The sequence below is a fragment of the Stenella coeruleoalba genome (assembly GCF_951394435.1).
Source record: "Stenella coeruleoalba genome assembly, chromosome: 1".
Lineage (NCBI taxonomy): Eukaryota > Metazoa > Chordata > Mammalia > Artiodactyla > Delphinidae > Stenella > Stenella coeruleoalba.
This window is the reverse complement of record NC_137169.1, coordinates 168,408,785-168,428,054: the sequence shown is the minus strand read 5'-3', so window position 1 is coordinate 168,428,054 and position 19,270 is coordinate 168,408,785. Positions and strand designations below refer to the sequence as shown.

The window sequence follows — 19,270 nt, the reverse complement described above, 5'->3', positions numbered from 1 at the left end:
TCTCAAATATGGAAAGAACTCTTTAAAATCTGCTCTAAAATGCCAGGATGGCACATCACTGAAATCACAACATTGCATTTTTTTTATTTCAAATTTTATCCATTTTTAGCCTTAGGAATTTTACTTTTTTAGTCATCTACCTCTCACATCTTAAAAATCATCCATTTACTGGGCTTCCCTAGTGGCACAGTGGTTAAGAATCCGCCTGCCAACACAGGGGACAGGGGTTCCAGCCCTGGTCTGGGAAGATCCCACATGCCGTGGAGCAACTAAGCCTCTGCGCCACAACTACTGAGGCTGTGTGCCACAATTACTGAAGCCCACCTGCCTAGTGCCCGTGCTCTGCAACAAGAGAAGCCACCACAATGAGAAGCCCATGCACCACAACGAAGAGTAGCCCCCACTCGCCGCAACTAGAGAAAGCTTGAGTGTGGCAACAAAGACCCAACTCAGACAAAAATTAAATAAATAAGTAAGTAAGTAAGTAGACTGTCCTCTGTGACTATGAATGGATAGACAAATGGATAAAGAAGATGTGGTACATACATACAATGGAATATTACTCAGCCATAAAAAGGAACGAAATTGGGTCACTTGTAGAGACGTGGATGGATCTAGAGACTGTCATACAGAGTGAAGTAAGTCAGAAAGAGAAAAACAAATATTGTATATTAACGCATATATGTGGAATCTAGAAAAATGGTACAGATGAACCGGTTTGCAGGGCAGAAATAGAGACACAGATGTAGAGAACAAATGTATGGACACCAAGGGGGGAAAGTGGCGAGGGTGGTGGTGTGATGAATTGGGAGACTGGGATTGACATGTATACACTAATATGTATAAAATGGATAACTAATAAGAACCTGCTGTATAAAAAAATAAATAAAATTCTAAAATTAAAAAAAAATCATCCAATTAAAGAGGATACTTAAAGGTCCTTTTAAACACTAAGAAGTTGACATTTCTATGAATTCATGGCCAGTTCTAAGAGAAGTATAAACCCATTTAACATCATATACTAACAAATATACATACACACATATACTATGGATTCTGTAATGATTTTTATCCCCCAAATTATCTTTTGTAAAGGGTTAAAGAGATAACCAAATCCAACATATTGTCAACTGCTAGTGAAAATACAACTTCAATAAAGAAATGAGAGCTGCCAAACTACTTTTCCAAGTGAAACATTTTAGGAGATTGCTCTAACCTGGGGCACAGTACATTCTCTCTACGGCATCGCTGTCACAGGAATCTTCAACCTCACTCCACCTGCTAAAATACGTTAGCTGAATGTGTCCTAAAAACAAAACGACAGGAGAAATCAAAACATTTTTCTCTTCCATTTTCTGCAGAAGTGAACTGTAATTACTCCTTTTGTAGCTAAAAACAGTATCATTAAGAATAATGGCATCATTAAGTACTAGAAGCTATTACTGGGGGTGAATTTGCTGCACTGATAATGAAGCTCTAGACAGGAAATGAAGATACTAATTACAAGATAAAACGCCTACTCAGTTAATTGGAAGCAACAGCGAATAAAAAGAAATGCATTTGCAAAAGTTCCTGACCTCTATCATTCAATAAGATGTTGTTTGGGTTCAAATCGCGGCACACAATTCCCTCTCTATGTAAAGCATCAAGGGCTACCACCATTTCAGCTGCCCATCTTTGAATACAGCCCTCTGGGATGTAAAACCTGGAGTTTAATGCTAATTTTTTATCAAGGTCCTCAAAAATCTGGTGTATTTCCTTGTCTCCTTCTAGTGCTAACCCACTCTCTGCCTTAGTCTCAGAGTCTCTCTGAAATACAGTCGGCTCCTCTTTAGCCAAATCATCAGTTTGATCTGCAAACAGCAATACTTCTTCAGTTTTTAAAGTGTCTATATTTACGTTATATTCATTAGCACCTGAGAGTGGGTCAGAAATATGGAATAAGCTTTCTTTTGCGTTGTTTGCTGTTACTGCCGATGCAACCAAGCTAAGTCCTTGAAACTTAGGATCCGAACTGTGTAACAAAGACATGTCTCCCGCATTACTATGATCATCAGCTGCTACAAATAACATCCCAAGATCTCCCTGTGCGTAGTGTTTCTCTGTGATACTACGGGATTTAGGCCCACAGGGATCACTCAGTTCCTCTGTGCCTTTTTCTTCACGTGCTTGGCACTGTTCAGTACTAAGCCTGAGGCATAAAACATCAGGGGTTTCCAACAGTTTACTTTCTATTATGCCTATATTAGTCTGTGTGAATTTAGTAGGTCCCATTGCTGCACCATCTTTCATTGGCTCCAATTCACCAGGCAGATTTACAAGAAGATCAGGCCTTCCTTCATCAGTACCACTGACATCATCAAAAGCAGCATCTTTAAAAGAAATAACCGGGACTGAGTCATCTGAGCCCCTGCTAATGGTGTCATGAGCTATAAACTCTACCTTGCTTTCACTAGTACTAAAACTTCTGGAAGTGCTGTCTCCATCAGAAAGAGTGAAGAATGGTTTCAAAGGCTCTGACTTTAGACTATACAATTTTTCTCCAAAATCAAGTCCTAAGAGTTCACTAGTGCTATCCTTACTATCTATTCTAAAGAATTCCATGGGGCTGTTTTTAGATCTACTGAGGGAATCTGATGTTCTTGGAGAACTAACTGCTTCCAGGCCATCATCTCCAGGAAAGAACTTCAGCTCATGGGCTGTCAGCTGTGCGCTGGGGCTGTCACTGTCAGCAGCAAGGTGTGCTGGGAAGTTTTCTATAGCTTTGGTATCAACATCATTCCTTTCAGTCTTTATGAAAAGCTCCTCATTCAAAGACCCTGGTTCAATCTTTTCTTGCCCATATTCATTGCATAATGTTAAATAACTAGTAGTACATTCTTCTTCTGAACTTGAGCCAGAATCTGGCCATTTTGGAGAGCTGTCTTGCCCATCATCATCTTGGGTGCTATCATCTTGAGAGCTTGGAGTAAGACTAGTCTTCAAAGGCAGAATTTTAAGCATGGCTCCACCATCACTTTCTCTGGATTCAAAGCTGCTGCTGTCCTGAGGACTAGATGTTGGCTGTTGCAGTTGAACTTTAGCAAGTGAAGATTTTTTCACTGCTTCGATGTCAAAGCTTTCTTCAGGACTTCTGTTTAGAAACTTACTGATATATGACCAGAGTTTGCCACCTGTGAATAAGCATAACCAAAAAAAAAAATTAAGAACACCAAATTAATGGTTACTTACTGAAGCCATTAAAAAAACAAAAAGTATTCTAATAATCAATCAAAAGCAAGTCAATGATACCCATTAATGTCAAGTATGCTGTAAGAAGCAATTTAATAAAGTGCCTTCTTGAAGAATAGTCGAGCTTGGATTTGGGATTCACGACAACAAAGAGTCTAAATAAAATTTTTGCAATGAAAAGAAAACTAAATAACTAACTAAAATGCTTTCTTATTATTGCTGACTGGTGAGTACAGTTTCAAGCATATCTCCTAATATCAATTATTTTTTAAATGACAACCTATTTCTTCCTTTGAAGAGAAATTGGTTATAACAAATACTAATATGAAATTTCACAGCTAAAATTCTACTTTAATGTTAAACATAATTTACTCTAGAAACATCTATGTTCTGCTCTGTTTATTAATAATTTTTTCAAGCATGGCCACCAAAGCTCTATTGACTAGAAACAGTATTACAAAAAAAATAGTTAAATTTGATTCAGAAATCTTAAAAACAGTAATTGTGGGAGCATACTTTGTAAAGATATAACTATTGCTCCCAAAAATAGGAACTAATACATCAAAAATGAAACCCTGTACTAACAAGGAGGAAGCAATTATTTTCAGCACTTTTTTTTTTTTTGCGGTACGCGGGCCTCTCACTGTTGTGGCCCCTCCCATTGCGGAGCACAGGCTCCGGACGCGCAGGCTCAGTGGCCATGGCTCACAGGCCCAGCCGCTCCGCGGTATGTGGGATCTTCCTGGACCGGGGCACGAACCCGCGTCCCCTGCATCAGCAGGCGGATTCTCAACCACTGCACCACCAGGGAAGCCCTCAGCACATTTTTCAATGTCATCATTAAACATCATATACCAAGGGGAACTAAATCTTAGGGGAAATAATCACTGACAGTCAATTATATGTGTAAAAAGGTCAATGGAAGCATCCAAAATATCTTTCTCTCCTTGGCATTTCATTTCATTTCGAGAAACTCGATAAATACATAAAGCGCCCAATACTGTGCCCAGCAAAGAGTAATGCTATAAAGGGGAACTGCCATAATATTAATCCTAGGATACTCAGACATCTTCTTCTACCAGTGATCCAGTTAACAATCTTATCCAATTTTGATAATAATTAGTGGTATAGAACATTGTGGTGTTTAACTTCCCTCTTGCTTCTTCTTAACTAACTTTCTGTCATCACTAGGTTATGCTCGGTGTCTCATATTTCTCCATATTCAAACTAAAGTTTAAAGATTCATATATGGCTTTGAAATTCACTCACTCACACACAAAAGAAGCTATGCATCGATTCCATCTTTTTTGATTCTTTTGACAACAATAACCACATTCCTCTTATCACAAATACCTCCATTGTGGCATACTAACAGTAATGCCTGCCCTGAAGCTGGGGTTCTTGTATGCAGTCCAAATAAAATGATGTATATTGTTCAACGGTCCTACTGTGAGGACAGGACTAAGTCTTTTTCATCTTTATATATCTACTGCCTATACAGTGTGCAGGACATGATAGGCATTCACTCAATGCTTGTTAACTCAAATCATAGCTTATCAGAATGGGATATGCCATCACAAAGGAGACACTATCTATAGCTGTAAAGTTCCAGTGATCAGCAAGGAACAGTACCTAGTAGAGTTCTAAGAAAAGTTGCATTCATTCTTAGGCTAATTCAACCTGGATGAGCTGCTCAAATCTAAAATTGAATGTGCTTAAATTCTTTATTTTTGCTCTCCAAATCACTTCTTCTTTCTGACTTCAGAGCTACTGAGGCACAAAAACTTGGACTATTTTCTCTCCTTTGTTCTTCCTATATCTGACAAGTTTCCAAGTCCTATAAGATCTACCCATGTTTCCCACAGTCTTCCTCTTCTTTTAATTCCTTTGACCACTCTGTGTTTCTTGGAATAATGTTATAGCTACAACTAGACCACTACTTTCAGTCCTTCCTGTATCACTCTATCATACTAACTGCTGCCCAAGTAATCTTCCATTTTAGCACAGATCTTATCATGTCATTTCTCCAAGAACCCAAACCCTACCCCCACCCCGCCCACCTACTGAATGTTGTACCAACTCCATATAGGCATTTGGACCGTTAGTAATACAGTATCAACCCATAATTTGTTCCTCTCCCTCAACTCATCACACATTTCACCTGAATAGAATTTCTCCACATATAACCGATGCTGGGCTTTTGCTCAAACTATACCTACCACTTAGTTTCCCCAATATCTGCTTGTCAAAATCCTACCTATTCTTGAAGGTGCTTCAGAATTTGTTTTCTTTCATCAGTTTTTTTTACATACCCTCACGTATACAACTCCTATCTTTTCAGAATCCTCTGTATCACTTCATCCCTCTTATGACACTTACAACATTCTATTTCATACTAATATTACTTTTATGCGTTCATTAGCTCTTTTACCATACTGCAGGGTTTTCATAACTGCAAGGAGAGGATTCTGTCTAGCATGTAAAATAATAGGAATTAAATATTTATTAAATTGAGTTATAAAAAGATGACATCTTTACAAATTTTTTGAAAACCTTAGGAAAAGTTTATGCAAATTAAAAATGTCATTATTTTTGGTCATGCTTTCTTCTTATTCTAAAACAGATACATGGTTTTATTATTTTCAAAAAATTTAATATAGAAAAGGACACAGAACAGCAAAGAATTCAGAATATATAAATCACCCATAAACACTATTAACCATTAGTACATTTATCTTTTGACTTTTCACAACTAACATCTTATCATAAACATTTTCTAATTTCATGAGAATATGAACTTGAAAGGCTATATAGCATATCCATGAGATACATAGATATGGTGTGTTTAAATGTTCCTCTATTGTGGAACATCTAAGTTGCTTCTAGTCTTTTACTATTAGAATTAAAATAATGTCTACTTTAGCTTACAAATACTTAACACCTCTGATTATTTCATCAGGACACAACACCAGAAATGAAAGTGCTAGGTCAGGAAGTATGAATATCTTTAATGCTTCTGATATGTGTCACTAAATTGCTTTACAGAAAAGCTGTACCAGAATCCACTCCTACAAACAACGTGTATTAGTGCCATCTTCATAGCATCTTACCTATATTGGATATTAGCAAGTTTACCAATTTGATTAATCAAACATGGCATCTTATTTAATTCCATTCTTTTCATTACTAGATTAAAATTTTTTAATGTAATTGTTGGCATTTTCTTTATGGAAATTTATTACTAGCCTAAAAAAGTACTCTAATGTGAAGTATAAAAACTGTGCATTTTCAAGAGAGAAAAAGAACTGTTTTAGTTCTTTCCATTCCTTTTTGGGGGCCAAGTTAGATTTAATGCTCAATGTGGAGCTATAGAAACAAAAATTTGGTCCTATGACATACTTTTATCAATTACAAAATCATGAAAACCACATAACTTACAAAAATACATAATTCCCATGAAGTTTCTTTCCACAGAAGCTGAGTTCTACTTTCTACAGAGTTAAGATCAGGCCTACTACACAAACTTACACAAATGTCAACATTATTATTGTAACATTAATAATATTAACCTAAAAAAAATCCTGTTATTGCTAAATCACAAAATATAAATAGAAAATATCTAAAATATTTATAATTGTTAATACTTTAAGAATATAAATGACACTTTTCTAAGCCCTGTTGAAGCACATAAAATTGCATATATTAGCTACTTTAAGCTATGAAAATAGCAACCCATAAGGTTTAATTAAAAACTCTTTTTGTCTCTCTTTAGATTTTCATCTATTGGTTTTCTGCAGGATTACAAAGAAAATCTTTTCAATTGACTTGACCCGAAGTGGAATTTAAATTTAATACATATGATAAAATATTGATGGACCCATGATCAAAAATCATCTTTTGACCCAGCAATTCTACTTCAAGAAATTTGTCTCACAAATAATTCTCAAAACAAAACAAAATTTTAAAAAAATGCACATATACAGGGACAAGTACTGGAAACAATTTAAACAACAGTAGACAGAGGACTACTTAAATCAATTATGGTAAATCTGCACAACCAAATACCTTGTATGTATTAAAAATAAACAAACAGCAATATTTGTAAACACTTAGTGTTTACCATGTACTAGGCACTATTATAAGTGCTTTACATATACCAACTATTTAATCCCCACATCTACCCTATGTAATTATTACAGTTAATTACATAATTATTATGTAATTCTTATTATCTCTGTTTTACAAATAAGGAAACAGAGGTATAAAAAGGCTAAATAATTTGCCCAAGGTCACACAACTAGTAAATTGTGAGCCAGCCTTCAAGCTAACATAGTCTGGCTCTAAGATCCTTCTTTTCGGTTTTTTTTCCCCCCTTAATTTTTATTTAATTATTTATTTATTTTGGGCTGTGTTGGGTCTTCGGTGTTGCTGTGCGTGGGCTTTCTCTAGCTGTGGCGAGCGTGGGCTACTCTTCGTTGCGGTGCGCGGGCTTCTCATTGTGGTGGCTTCTCTTGTTGCGGAGCACGGGCTCTAGGCATGCGGGCTTCAGTAGTTGTGGCTCACGGGTTTAGTTACTCCGTGGCATGTGGGATCTTCCCGGACCAGGGCTCGAACCCATATCCCCTGCATTGGCAGGCGGATTCTTAACCACTGTGCTACCAGGGAAGCCCTAAGATCCTTCTTTTTAATCAACGTACTATTACCGCCTCTCTCAGTGGACACCTATATGTACTGATAAGTAAAGATGTCCGAAGTACACTGTTAGGGTGGGGGGAAAAGCAAGCTACAGACAATATGTAAAATGCATTTATGTTTTTAAAAAACAGGGACTTTCCTGGTGGCGCAGTGGATAGGACTCTGTGCTCCCAATGCAGGGGGCGCGGGTTCGATCCCTGGTCAGGGAACTATTTCCCACGTGCATGCCACAGCTGAAGGTTCATGTGCCACAACTAAGGAGTCCACGCAACGCAACTAAGGAGCTCGCAAACTGCAACTAAGGAGCCCTGGAGCTGCTATTAAGGAGCCCGTGTGCTGCAACTAAGACCTCACACACCCAAATAAATATAAATATTTTTTTTAAAAATCAGACAGGTAGGGGGGAGAAGTATATGTTTATATACACAGGAAATTTCTGGAAACGTTCAGCCTATTTCTAGAGAATAGAAATGGGCATTAAAATGAAGAATGAGGAAGAATTTTTATTTCTACTTTATATACTTCCATCTGGTATGAATTTCTTTCTATATTAGTTTTATAATGATTTTTTAAAACTAGTTAATAAAAAGAGAATCATTTCATCCCTTTGGTCCCCTCTTAACTTGAGGAGAAACTCTTTCCCATCCCCCACCTATTTGCACAGAAGCTTTTCCAATCACTTTCTTGTAACCTAGTCATTCATCTTTTCTTAGTCAGTATTGAGCAATTATACACTGAGCACCTTCTATGTACAAAGCATTCCTATAAATGCTGGGATACATATATATATATCTGGGATACATATATATATATATATATATATATATATATATATATATAATGAATCATAATCCCTAATCTTAGGAACTTAAAGTTTTAATAACACATATAGCCTTGACTGAATACATTTGTTTCTCCCACATTTTCTTCTTCAAACAGAGTTAAAATAAGAAATCCATTAATAGGAACAATAAACATTTTAAATCTCTCTCCTAAAATCTTGTCTGGCATATCCAACTGCCTACTCAACACCACCTGGAAATTTAATAAGCATCTCAAACTCACATGTCCAACACTGAATCTCTGGTTTTTCCCTCTAAATCTACTCCTCCCACAGCTTTCCTCATCTTAGTAAATGGAAACCATTCTTTCAGTTATTTAAGTCCAAAACCATGGAGTCATACAAGGCAGAGTCACGTCAATTTTACCTTCAGAATGTGTTCAGAATCTAATAAGCATTTCTCACTACCTCCACCACTAATGCTTTGTGGAAGCCAGCGTCGATTGCACCTGGAGTGCTGCAACAACCTCCAAACTGGTCTCCCTGCTTTTTTCTTTTTTTTCTTTTTTTTGCGGTACGCGGGCCTCTCACTGCTGTGGCCTCTCCCGTTGCGGAGCACAGGCTCCGGACGCGCAGGCTCAGCAGCCATGGCTCACGGGCCCAGCTGCTCCGCGGGCATGTGGGATCCTCCCGGACCGGGGCACGAACCCGCGTCCACTGCATCGGCAGGCGGACTCTCAACCACTGCACCACCAGGGAAGCCCTGGTCTCCCCGCTTTTGAGTTTGCCCTCCTAGATTCTATTTTCCACCAAGCAACCAGAGTAATCCCTACCTTGTCACTGCTCTGCTCAATATCCCCCAGGTCTTCCTATCCATTCAGAATAAAAACTATGTTCTTAAAGTGGCCTAGAAGACCACGCCGGATCTGCCCACCTGCCTCCCCACTTCTCTGATACCATTTCCTTCCACTCCTCCCATTCTGCTCCAGCCACACTTGACCTTGCTGTTTCTTGTACAGCAAATACACTCTTGCCTCCAGGCCTATGTACTTGTTCCCTCTTGCCAAGATACTCTTCCCTCCCATGTCCACATCTGCTCCCTCTCTCATTTCCCTCGGGTCATTGGCCAAATGTCTCCTTCTTAATAAGGTGACCACTCTCTATAAAAATAACAACCCCCAACTCACCCTTCTGGCATTCCCTCATATATTTACTTATGTATTTGCTTAGTGTCTGTTCTGCCTCTATACTGCAAGCTCCACGTGGGCAGAGTCTTTATTTTGCTCACTGCCATGTTAGAGCTAAGCCTGTATCCCAGAGAGCACTCCATATATTTCTAAATGAATTAATTTAAAATGTTATGAAAATTAGTCCAAGAGACTCATGTGAATCATGAATAGTTCTGTTAAGCAAAGGGGAGTTAAAGCCCAAATCATAAATGTTCAAGGATTCATATTATGGAGAAAACAATTCTTCAGTGTTTACTTTTTCAGTAATAGCTATTCACGTATATGAAAGTGATGTTTTTATGATATATGCACAACCTCCTAATTCACAGAGGTAACAAAGAAAGTACCACTGACATGTAAAAAGATAACACACTGTCTATCAGCCAGTTCACTTGACTGCTCAATGCCAAATCCAGGAAATTATCCTAGATTCTTCTCTCCCTGACCTCAAATCCATCACAGGTCCCACTGACTACCCTCAGAGCAACTCCACAAGTATCCCAGAAGGCCATGCCATCATCATCTCTTGCCCAGACTACTTTATTACACTTCATTGCTTCTCCTCTTGCCTTTCTATAATCCATTCCACATACAACAGAGTGATTTTCTCAAATGTAGATCAGACATTGTCACTGCTTAAAATGTCCAATGGTCTCCCAATGCACCTGAATGAAAGCCAAAGCCCTTACCATGCTCCTGCCTGCTTCTCCAACAGCTTCATATACCACCACTGCCTTCACCTACCAGACTCCAACTGAATCGTCTCCTTTCTTGTTCATCAAACATTGCAAGTTTCTTTTTGCCTATTTCTTACACTGATCCCTGTACCTAAATGGGTTTCCCCCTTACATCCAAACGGTTATTTCTTTTGTCATTCAGAACTCCTCTTAAATGTCACCTTCTTAGAGCGGGCTTCCTTGACTAACTAGTCTAAAGTAGTCCCCCAGTCATTCTCGATTAGAGCTCTCTGTATTAAAGATGAGTATGGTCCTTATTATTAGCCAATATTATCATGCTTTTGTTTTTCTGTTTGACTCTCCACAAGAAGAATGTAAGTTTCAAAAAGTCAGACTCTTTTCCTGCTTTGTTCACCTAAAAGAAAGCTTAATAGATAGTACATGCTCAATAAATTTGCTGAATATTAAATGAATCCAGAGTCCCTATTTACACCACAATCCAATATATTTGTATTATAAAATCTTCTTAAAATTAAACAATAAACACCTGAAATGAGTAGTCAAAAGAGATTCCTGCCCACCCCCCAAGTTTAAATAATCCAGGACAAATTCTATGGTCACGTAACCATTCAAAGTCAGGTACGGTCAACAGTAAAGGAAAGAGACTTGGTAAAGATAATCTAAAACAGTGGAAAATCTGAAAGCCACATGTCTACGGCTTTAAAGCATATTATAAACATTCTCTATAGTAACAAAGTAAAATCAGTTGAAATATCAGCTTTGGGAAGTATAAGAGAAGGTGAGAAGATGGCACAAGAAAAAATGAAGTACTGTATTTGGAGAAGGAAAAGGAAAAACAGGAAGAGGAAGCTGCAAATAGCAGAGGTACACGAGGATTAAAAATCTGCCACAGATAATCTCCAACATGAGTAATCCACACTGGGTAATAGAATATTGACTATAATTACATTCATCCTACTGACCTTGTTCTAAATTATTATGGATTATTACTACGCAAGTTATTTTGTTCCACACCAGAGGTGGCTGTATTTCGCTATCAGATGACATGACCTCTAATTCAATAATGTCTGTAATGCACTGGTATCCTCGGATAAAAGCTGTCTATAATATCTGAACAAAGGTGAATTAGTTATCCAATTCACACACGCAATTAACTCTCTTAATACCTGAGAGACCATGGAGCCCCTTCTGAATTTCCTATCAAATACTACATATGGAGGTCTTCCCTCCATCTGTAGTTATCTTGTGCTGTACTTCATAATAAACAATATTAATAGTTTATTGCCCCCGCCAAAAATCTTACATTCGTTATCATACGAGACCTCATTCCACAAAGCAATGACTCATTTTCCTGGGAAAATGCATTCAATTCAAATGCTATGCCTATTACTAAAGCACAGTAGTTCTTTATTCTCAGTAATGTTAAAATTCAAGAAATATGGAAAATAATTTTAATTCTATTATTTCAAGAACACCTCTCAAAAGCCAAAAGGCAATATTTATTTTGTGGATTAATATTTATATGCTGTGTTCATTCTACATAAAAGACTATTTATTTAAATTTAGGTGTTAAAGGGCAAAAACAAACCAAAATATAGTATTTTTTTGCCACCTTTTCCCTTTACTAAGAGCTGAAATTTCATAGTTTGAAGGCAGAGCATTGTACCTTTGCTTTGTACCCATATGTGATGCCAGTGGCTGTATTCGTAAAAACCCAGATCAGAATAACTAGGTAATGTCAAATGTTAAGCAAATACCTATGCCTTCTAAAAAAGGAGGTAATTAATTAATTCTTCAGGGGATGCTCTTCATTTTGTCATCTAACATTAGTGTATCTTCTCAGCAGAAAACAAGAGAAATCCCTAAAATAAAACTTAGTTCTCTCAGCACACATTCGCATTAAAGTTCTCATCATATTGGACCAATCCTAGGAGTGAGTAAGTAGTTAAGTATATCTAAGAATGTTACTACAGTTCAAATGAAATCTGCCTCTCGCCTGGGCTTTCATTTTCCCTCACAACTCAAACTAGGGAGGGAGAGCAGAGGAATAAGGAAACAATCTCTCACTCGTGTTTCCTATGTTTTATCCGCTCAAGTAATGACAGAAGTAAGAAGGACATTACAGAAACTAAAAAGCTAAGCAGGTTTCTTCACTCCACAAACAATTTAAACTACAAACCAACCTTCCACATGCTGCAGCACAAGAAATACCGACTCCTCAGAAATGATGTACTTGTGCAGACACACCATGTTGGGCACACAGCGGGGGATGATGGTCTTTCTGTTCCTGCTGTATTCACTGCTTTTCCTTAGACCCTGACAGAGAACAAAAAGGTCAGTTGTACCCTCAGTTGCCTTTGGAGCCTGCTGTGCTCTGTGTTTATCAACCAAACTAATCTATCCGAGTTACCCTGGGCTTCAGAGAAACCACTCATCTGCTGCTCTATGCCCCTCAGTCCCTGGAGGCTCTGCTGATGGCATCTGGCGTGAATCCAGAGAACGGAAGATGCCACAAAGCTGCCATTAAAATCAATTACGTGGGTCAGTGTTTTTATTAGAGATGCTCTCAAACTAAGTCATCAGGATGACACACAGTTATTTCTCTATGACCTTTTCTTAAGTTTTATTTTACTTATGTGTATCTTTAAAGCAGTAGACATCGTGAGATCAGTTCAAATTCCTGAGACACAAAAGGCATTCCTAGATTAAACGGGCAGTTTTAAAATTCTATTCCAAAAAAGTACAAAGATCATTTTAAGTTTTCTCCAAAGGAACAAGGTATGTGTAGTTTCTGCTGTCATATCCTGGTTTAAAAATCTGAGAAAATGCCAGTGATAAAGTATACTCATAAAAAGAAATTTATTTCAGTATATGTCATTGTGACCAACTGCCATGTTGATGAGTAAAAGAAAAAATATCAGAAAAATATAAAACTAATCCGAAATTCATTAATTCTGGATGCTGTGGAAATGCTTAAATTAGGATATTTTTAGAATATGTACTACCACAATCCACTTCAAATATGATTTTGAAATTACAAAATTGAGGGGGTTTTCTTCCTTTATTCATTTAATTACAAATTGAGTAATACAGAGAATCAAAATTGAATTTAGAAAAAAGACAGGGCCAGGGGTGTAGATAACACTTTCCCAAATACCTGTAACAAAGACTTTAAGGCAAAATTTCAGCTCTTAAGAACTATAATCATAATCAAAGGTATGACTGCGTGTGGTCTTCACATATTATGCAAAATGTACTAGAGATGTATTTAAATTATACACTATACATTTAAACAGCATAAAATGAGTCTTCAACTTATCCAAATTATTTCCTCCATACTCTATAACCTAAGCCTCTTTTTAAACGTATGCTATAGAGTATTTATCCACTGTGATGGAAGGACACAAAGTAAAATAAATACAGATCACTGCAAACATAAAAGAACATTCAAACACCCAGAAAAAAATTAAATATTTTCTTTCAGAAGTATAATTTGAAAATAAATTTCTAAATTCATTAAACAGAAAAATTCTACTTACTTTTAGAATGAATGTCTGTTCTGTCCTTGTGTCCATTACAAGTAAAACCTACATAAAAGACATGAGTAATAACCTATTTACAATACAATGAAACATGAACTCATAACTTTTTGAAACTATACTTTAAAGGTTTGGGGGAAGTGTTGAAATTGACTCTGCCAAAATTGTTAATTTCTGAATTGATTTTTTTTTTAAGTCGCCAAATCACAGGATTAAAACAGTCTTATCTAAAAGTGTGTTTCCTTTCTAAAAATGCCATATTTTAGAAACACTACTACATTTTCCTAGATTTATTTTTAAAATATATTTCGAAAAGGAAGAATTATTTTAGAAAAAGAACTTTTCCTCATGAAACATATATGATTTTAAAAAAGTAAAAAAAATTTTTTTTTTTACAGAAATTGAAGTCTCAGTTTTCTTCCTAAAACCTCTAATGTAGCAACTTGCTACAATGTGATCTCAATAACCCAGGCTCTAACCCAAGGCACCCTTCTGGTGCTACTTCTCCATCCTGGACTCATCCTTAACTCCTCTTTTCTCGTCAGCAAGTCCTGCCAGCTCTATCTTCAAATTGTATCCACAATCTGAACTCACCTCACCACTTCCACAGCTATTACCCTGAATGAAACAAAGATTTACCTGGATTATAACAATGGTGTCCCAACAGATTTCTCTGCTTCCATCTTTGCTGCCCTATGGTCTATTCTCAAAATAGCAGGCAGGGTTTGCTTTTAAAAACATAAGTTATATCATGTCACTTCTCATTCAGAGAAAAAGCACACATTCAAAACAATGACCTCAAAAAAAGAAAAAAAAAAAAAACAATGACCTCAAGACCCCTCATAATCTCACACATTGCCCCCTCAAACTATCCACTCCCCCTGCACCCATCTTGGTGAAAAAAAGAGTGAACAGAGATAGGGAATTATGCTACCATATTTATAGTTTATATTTTATAAACATTTTAATATTTATATTATATATTTTATATTATGTTAATCTTATCGTTTTGGAGAAACACTATAGCAGAGGTTGGCAAACTTTTCCTGTAAAGATGCAGGTAGTAAATATTTAAGGCTTTGCAGGCCCACACGGTCTCTGTTGCAGCTGTTCAACTCTGCTGTTGTAGCACAAAAGCAGCCAGAGTCCGAAATGGGCCATCGCGGGAGAATTTACACCACAGAAATCTGCAAACACTGTAAACAGGGTTTTTTTTCCCCACCCCCTCCAGAGAGTTGGAAGTCAAGGGTAAAAGAAGATATTAAGCTTAGAAAAATAAAAGAATGGTCAGAAAGAGAAAAACAAATACTATATGCTAACACATATATATAGAATCTAAAAAAAAAAAAAAAGTGTTCTGAAGAACCTAGGGTCAGGACAGGAATAAAGACGCAGATGTAGAGAATGGACCCGAGGACATGGGGAGGGGGAAAGGGAAGCTGAGACAAAGTGAGAGAGTGGCATGGACATATATACACTACCAAATGTAAAATAGAGAGCTAGTAGGAAGCAGCCACATAGCACAAGGAGATCAGCTCGGTGCTTTGTGACCACCTAGAGGGGTGGGATAGGGAGGGTGGGAGGGAGACACAAGAGGGAGGGGATATGGGGATATATGTATACATATAGCTGATTCACTTCGTTATACAGCAGCAACTAACACAACAATGTAAAGCAACTATACCTCAATAATGATGTCAAATAAATAAATAACATACATACATAAATAAATAAATAAAAGAATGGTGAGAAGAAATGGGAGTTACAAAGAGGAACCCGTTTAAGACCTGATGAATTTTAAGTAATAGTGATAACTTCATCTTTGACCCCTCTTCTGAGTGCTTGACCTATATTCTTTAACTCCATTTAATTTCAATTGAATATTCCCACAGATACCTCCTAAACTCATCTCTTCCTCTTCCCAAAGCCCTGTCCCCACTAAAACTAAAACAAAATCCCGCTTCACCTCTTACCATATTGAATAACACCACCACCCATGGAACACCCCCAAATCAAAAAGCTCCCTAAGTCACCGTGAATTCTCCCCTGCCCCCCACCTTCATAACCAGTGACCAAGTCCAGTCAATTCTACCTCCTAAGTATTTCTCTCCTCCACCTTCTACTCTCTTTCGCCTACCATGTTTTAAGTGTTTAATATGTGCTATGCTTTAGTCATGTGTAATCATTGTTAATTCCTTCAATTACCCAATAAGATAGTTTTACCATTCCTACCACATGTGAAGATACTATAGCTTCATCTGTAGAAGCTATAATGGTAGATAATAATAGTATCTACCATTTGTGAGAATTTCAGTGAGATAATCTTTAAAACTGCTTGGTACAGCCAGTTATTACTATTATTGCTATCACTATTATTGCTTCTTCTCCCTGAAATGTTCACCCAGCCCCTTATCAAACAAGCACTTATCTTTCCATATTCAGCTCAAATGTCACTGACATTTTCTTCCTTTGTTCTCCCACTGCATATGGTACCAGCCTCTTCAATTTGGTTTTATTTGGTCACTTGTCTATATCCCAACCAAATTTCAAGCTTTTTATCAGCATGGTTAAGCAGAATAACAGTTGCCAAAGACACTCATATCTTAATCTCCATAACTTGTGAATATGTTATGTTACTGGCAAAAAGGACTCTGCAGATGTAATTAGGGTACAGACCTTAAAACAGATTACCCTGGATTATCTGACTTGGCTTAATCAAATCACATGACCCCTTAGAGAACTGTCTCTGTCCAGAACTGGAGAGCACAAAAATAATATGGCAGAAGGGGAAATCAGAGGGATTCGAAGTATGAGAGGGACGTGTTGTTGCTGGATACAGAGGTCCACACGTAAGCGCTGGAAAGAGCCCTCTAGGAGCTCACAGCAAGCATGAGAAGGAGCAGGCAGCTTCTAGGAACAAAGACCAACCTTGGCTGAGAGCCAGCAACCACAGTCCTACAGCCACAAAGAAAAGAATTCAGCTAACAACCTGAATGAGCTTGAAAGTGGATTTTCTCCCAGTCTCCAGTAAGGAATGCAGCCCTGCCAGCACCTTGATTTTAGCCCAAAGCAATCCATGTCAGACCTCTGACCCAAAGAACTTTGACATAATAAATTTAGTTGTTTTAAGCTGCAAAGTTTGTGGTAATTTGTAATGCAGCGATAGAAAGCTAATACAGGGCAGAAATTGTATTTCCTCCAACACATAACCTATCCATCTCCCACAGTAATTGTTCAATAAACATATGTGAATGAATTTAGGTGTAAAAGTTTGGAAGGTAGACAGCAATTTGGGAATGGAGCTTAGAAAATAAGTCAGGACTAAAGATGTACCGTAACTGAGCAATCTCCATAAAAATAACAGCTAAAGACATGAGGAAGTACCGCAATGGAATGCTCACTTTATAGCAGGCACTGTGATGGGGGTTAAGGAATTAAATCACATAATTCATTTAACAATCCAATGGGGTAGGTATACTCTATTTTCTTCCTTTTTGGCCACACTACACGGCATGTGGGATCTTAGCTGCCCAACCAGGAATCAAACCCGCGCCCCTTGCAGTGGAAGCGCAGTCTTAACCACTGAACAGCCAGGGACGTTCCAAGGTAGGTATACTTTTGTTAACCAATGTTACAGAGGAGAAAACAAACATAAAATTGTTAACCTGCCCATGCTCCCAAAGCTAAGACGTGCTAGAGGTGAAATTTAAACCCAGCAATCTGGCTCCAGGGCTCTTCCTCTTTAACTGCTAAACTATACTATTTATGTCTGTGTATACATAGCTGGAATATTGAGGGTATATAATACGATAACAACCAAAAGTACAGTGAGAAATACACCAAAAACCCCAGAAAATACAGTGGTTCAGACATCAGGAAAAGAGAATGCTTAAAATGAGAGTAATCACCTGTGCCAAACAACAAAGAGAAGCCATGAAGAATGAGGACTAAGAAGGGACTACTGCCTAAGGCAGTTGGGAAGTCGCTCATAACTTTCAGTACTACATCATGTAGTCAACTGGTGGGGACAGAAGCCAACTACTCGGAGTTAGTAATGGGTGATAAGAAAATGGAGGCAACATATACATGTCTTTCCAAAGAGAAGTATGTCAGAAGAAGGAAAAACACTAAAATGAAAGAGTTAGTAGGATCATCAGGTTTTGAACTATTTTCAGAGAGGGTAGACCTACTTGCCCATGATTTCCCTCGGAGCTATATTCACCACCAATCTTGAACCTCCTAGGTATGGAAGCACATTCAAAGAACTTGAACCTTGACAGTTAAATTAACATATCATGAGTGCAAAAGGGGGTACATCTCTGTAAAGGAGGGCTCAATAAACATCTACTGAGTCTGTGAAGACATTCAGTATTCCTTAAATCTCATCTGTTTTCACATCAAGTTATGACTCTTTTAAGCTATTCATCAGATTCCAATCCTAATTTAAATAACATACTTCTATGTGAAATAGAAAACGTTTCACTAGGTAAAAGGTAAGGAAGCTGTACAAAGCAAAGAACTTTTTTCTACCAGAAACTTCTTAATCGACTGAACAGAATGTACCTGCATAAATCAGGAGTGATATCTCTTTGTTGGTCTCACTTAGCCATGAAGCATGAAGTGGATCCAATAAAAAGGCCAAATTAAGATCGATCAACATGGCTGAGAAGGGCTGCTTTGTTTACATTTACTTTCTGCTCCAAGTTTGTCTGCAACTAGACAATGTTCACATTGAGGCAATAAACACAAGAACATATGTGATTTTTTTTAAATGTGCCCTTTGACTGTCAATTTCTCCCAAACAGGTGTTGGCTAAATGATTATAAATTGGCCTCTGGATACACCTCTTCAACTGAGCCGTACAGGGCTGGTGATAATATAATTAGACCTAAAAACATCAGGCTGGTGAATGCTTTCCATCTGTTTGGCAATAATGTTTAGTTAACAGTAGTCTTTAAAAGAAGCACCTTCAACTTCAGTTCTTAAAGTTATTTATAGAGCCATTCTTAACACACCAGCACTCCTGCTAACAAGAGCTTTAGCCACTTGGAAATTATTAGCCATGTGGCTGTATACAAAGAGAAACGACTGCATTTA

General features: G+C 37.5%; 1 protein-coding gene across 6 annotated transcripts in view; it reads right to left on the bottom strand.

The window, feature by feature from the left end:
• The window catches only part of RPS6KC1 (ribosomal protein S6 kinase C1), a 224,560-nt gene that overhangs the window by 38,958 nt on the left and 166,332 nt on the right, over positions 1-19,270 (bottom strand). For 3 of the 6 annotated variants that reach the window (XM_079905424.1, XM_079905425.1, XM_079905426.1), the window contains 4 exons: positions 14,174-14,221; positions 12,818-12,950; positions 1,578-3,173; positions 1,217-1,306 (listed from right to left, as the gene is read on the bottom strand). In XM_079905424.1, coding sequence (XP_079761550.1) covers positions 1,217-1,306; positions 1,578-3,173; positions 12,818-12,950; positions 14,174-14,221 — 1,867 coding nt within the window. Of the gene's footprint in view, positions 1-1,216; positions 1,307-1,577; positions 3,174-12,817; positions 12,951-14,173; positions 14,222-14,812; positions 15,820-19,270 lie in introns of those variants that run through there. The other 3 variants (XM_079905428.1, XM_079905427.1, XM_079905429.1) reach the window with 3 other exon arrangements.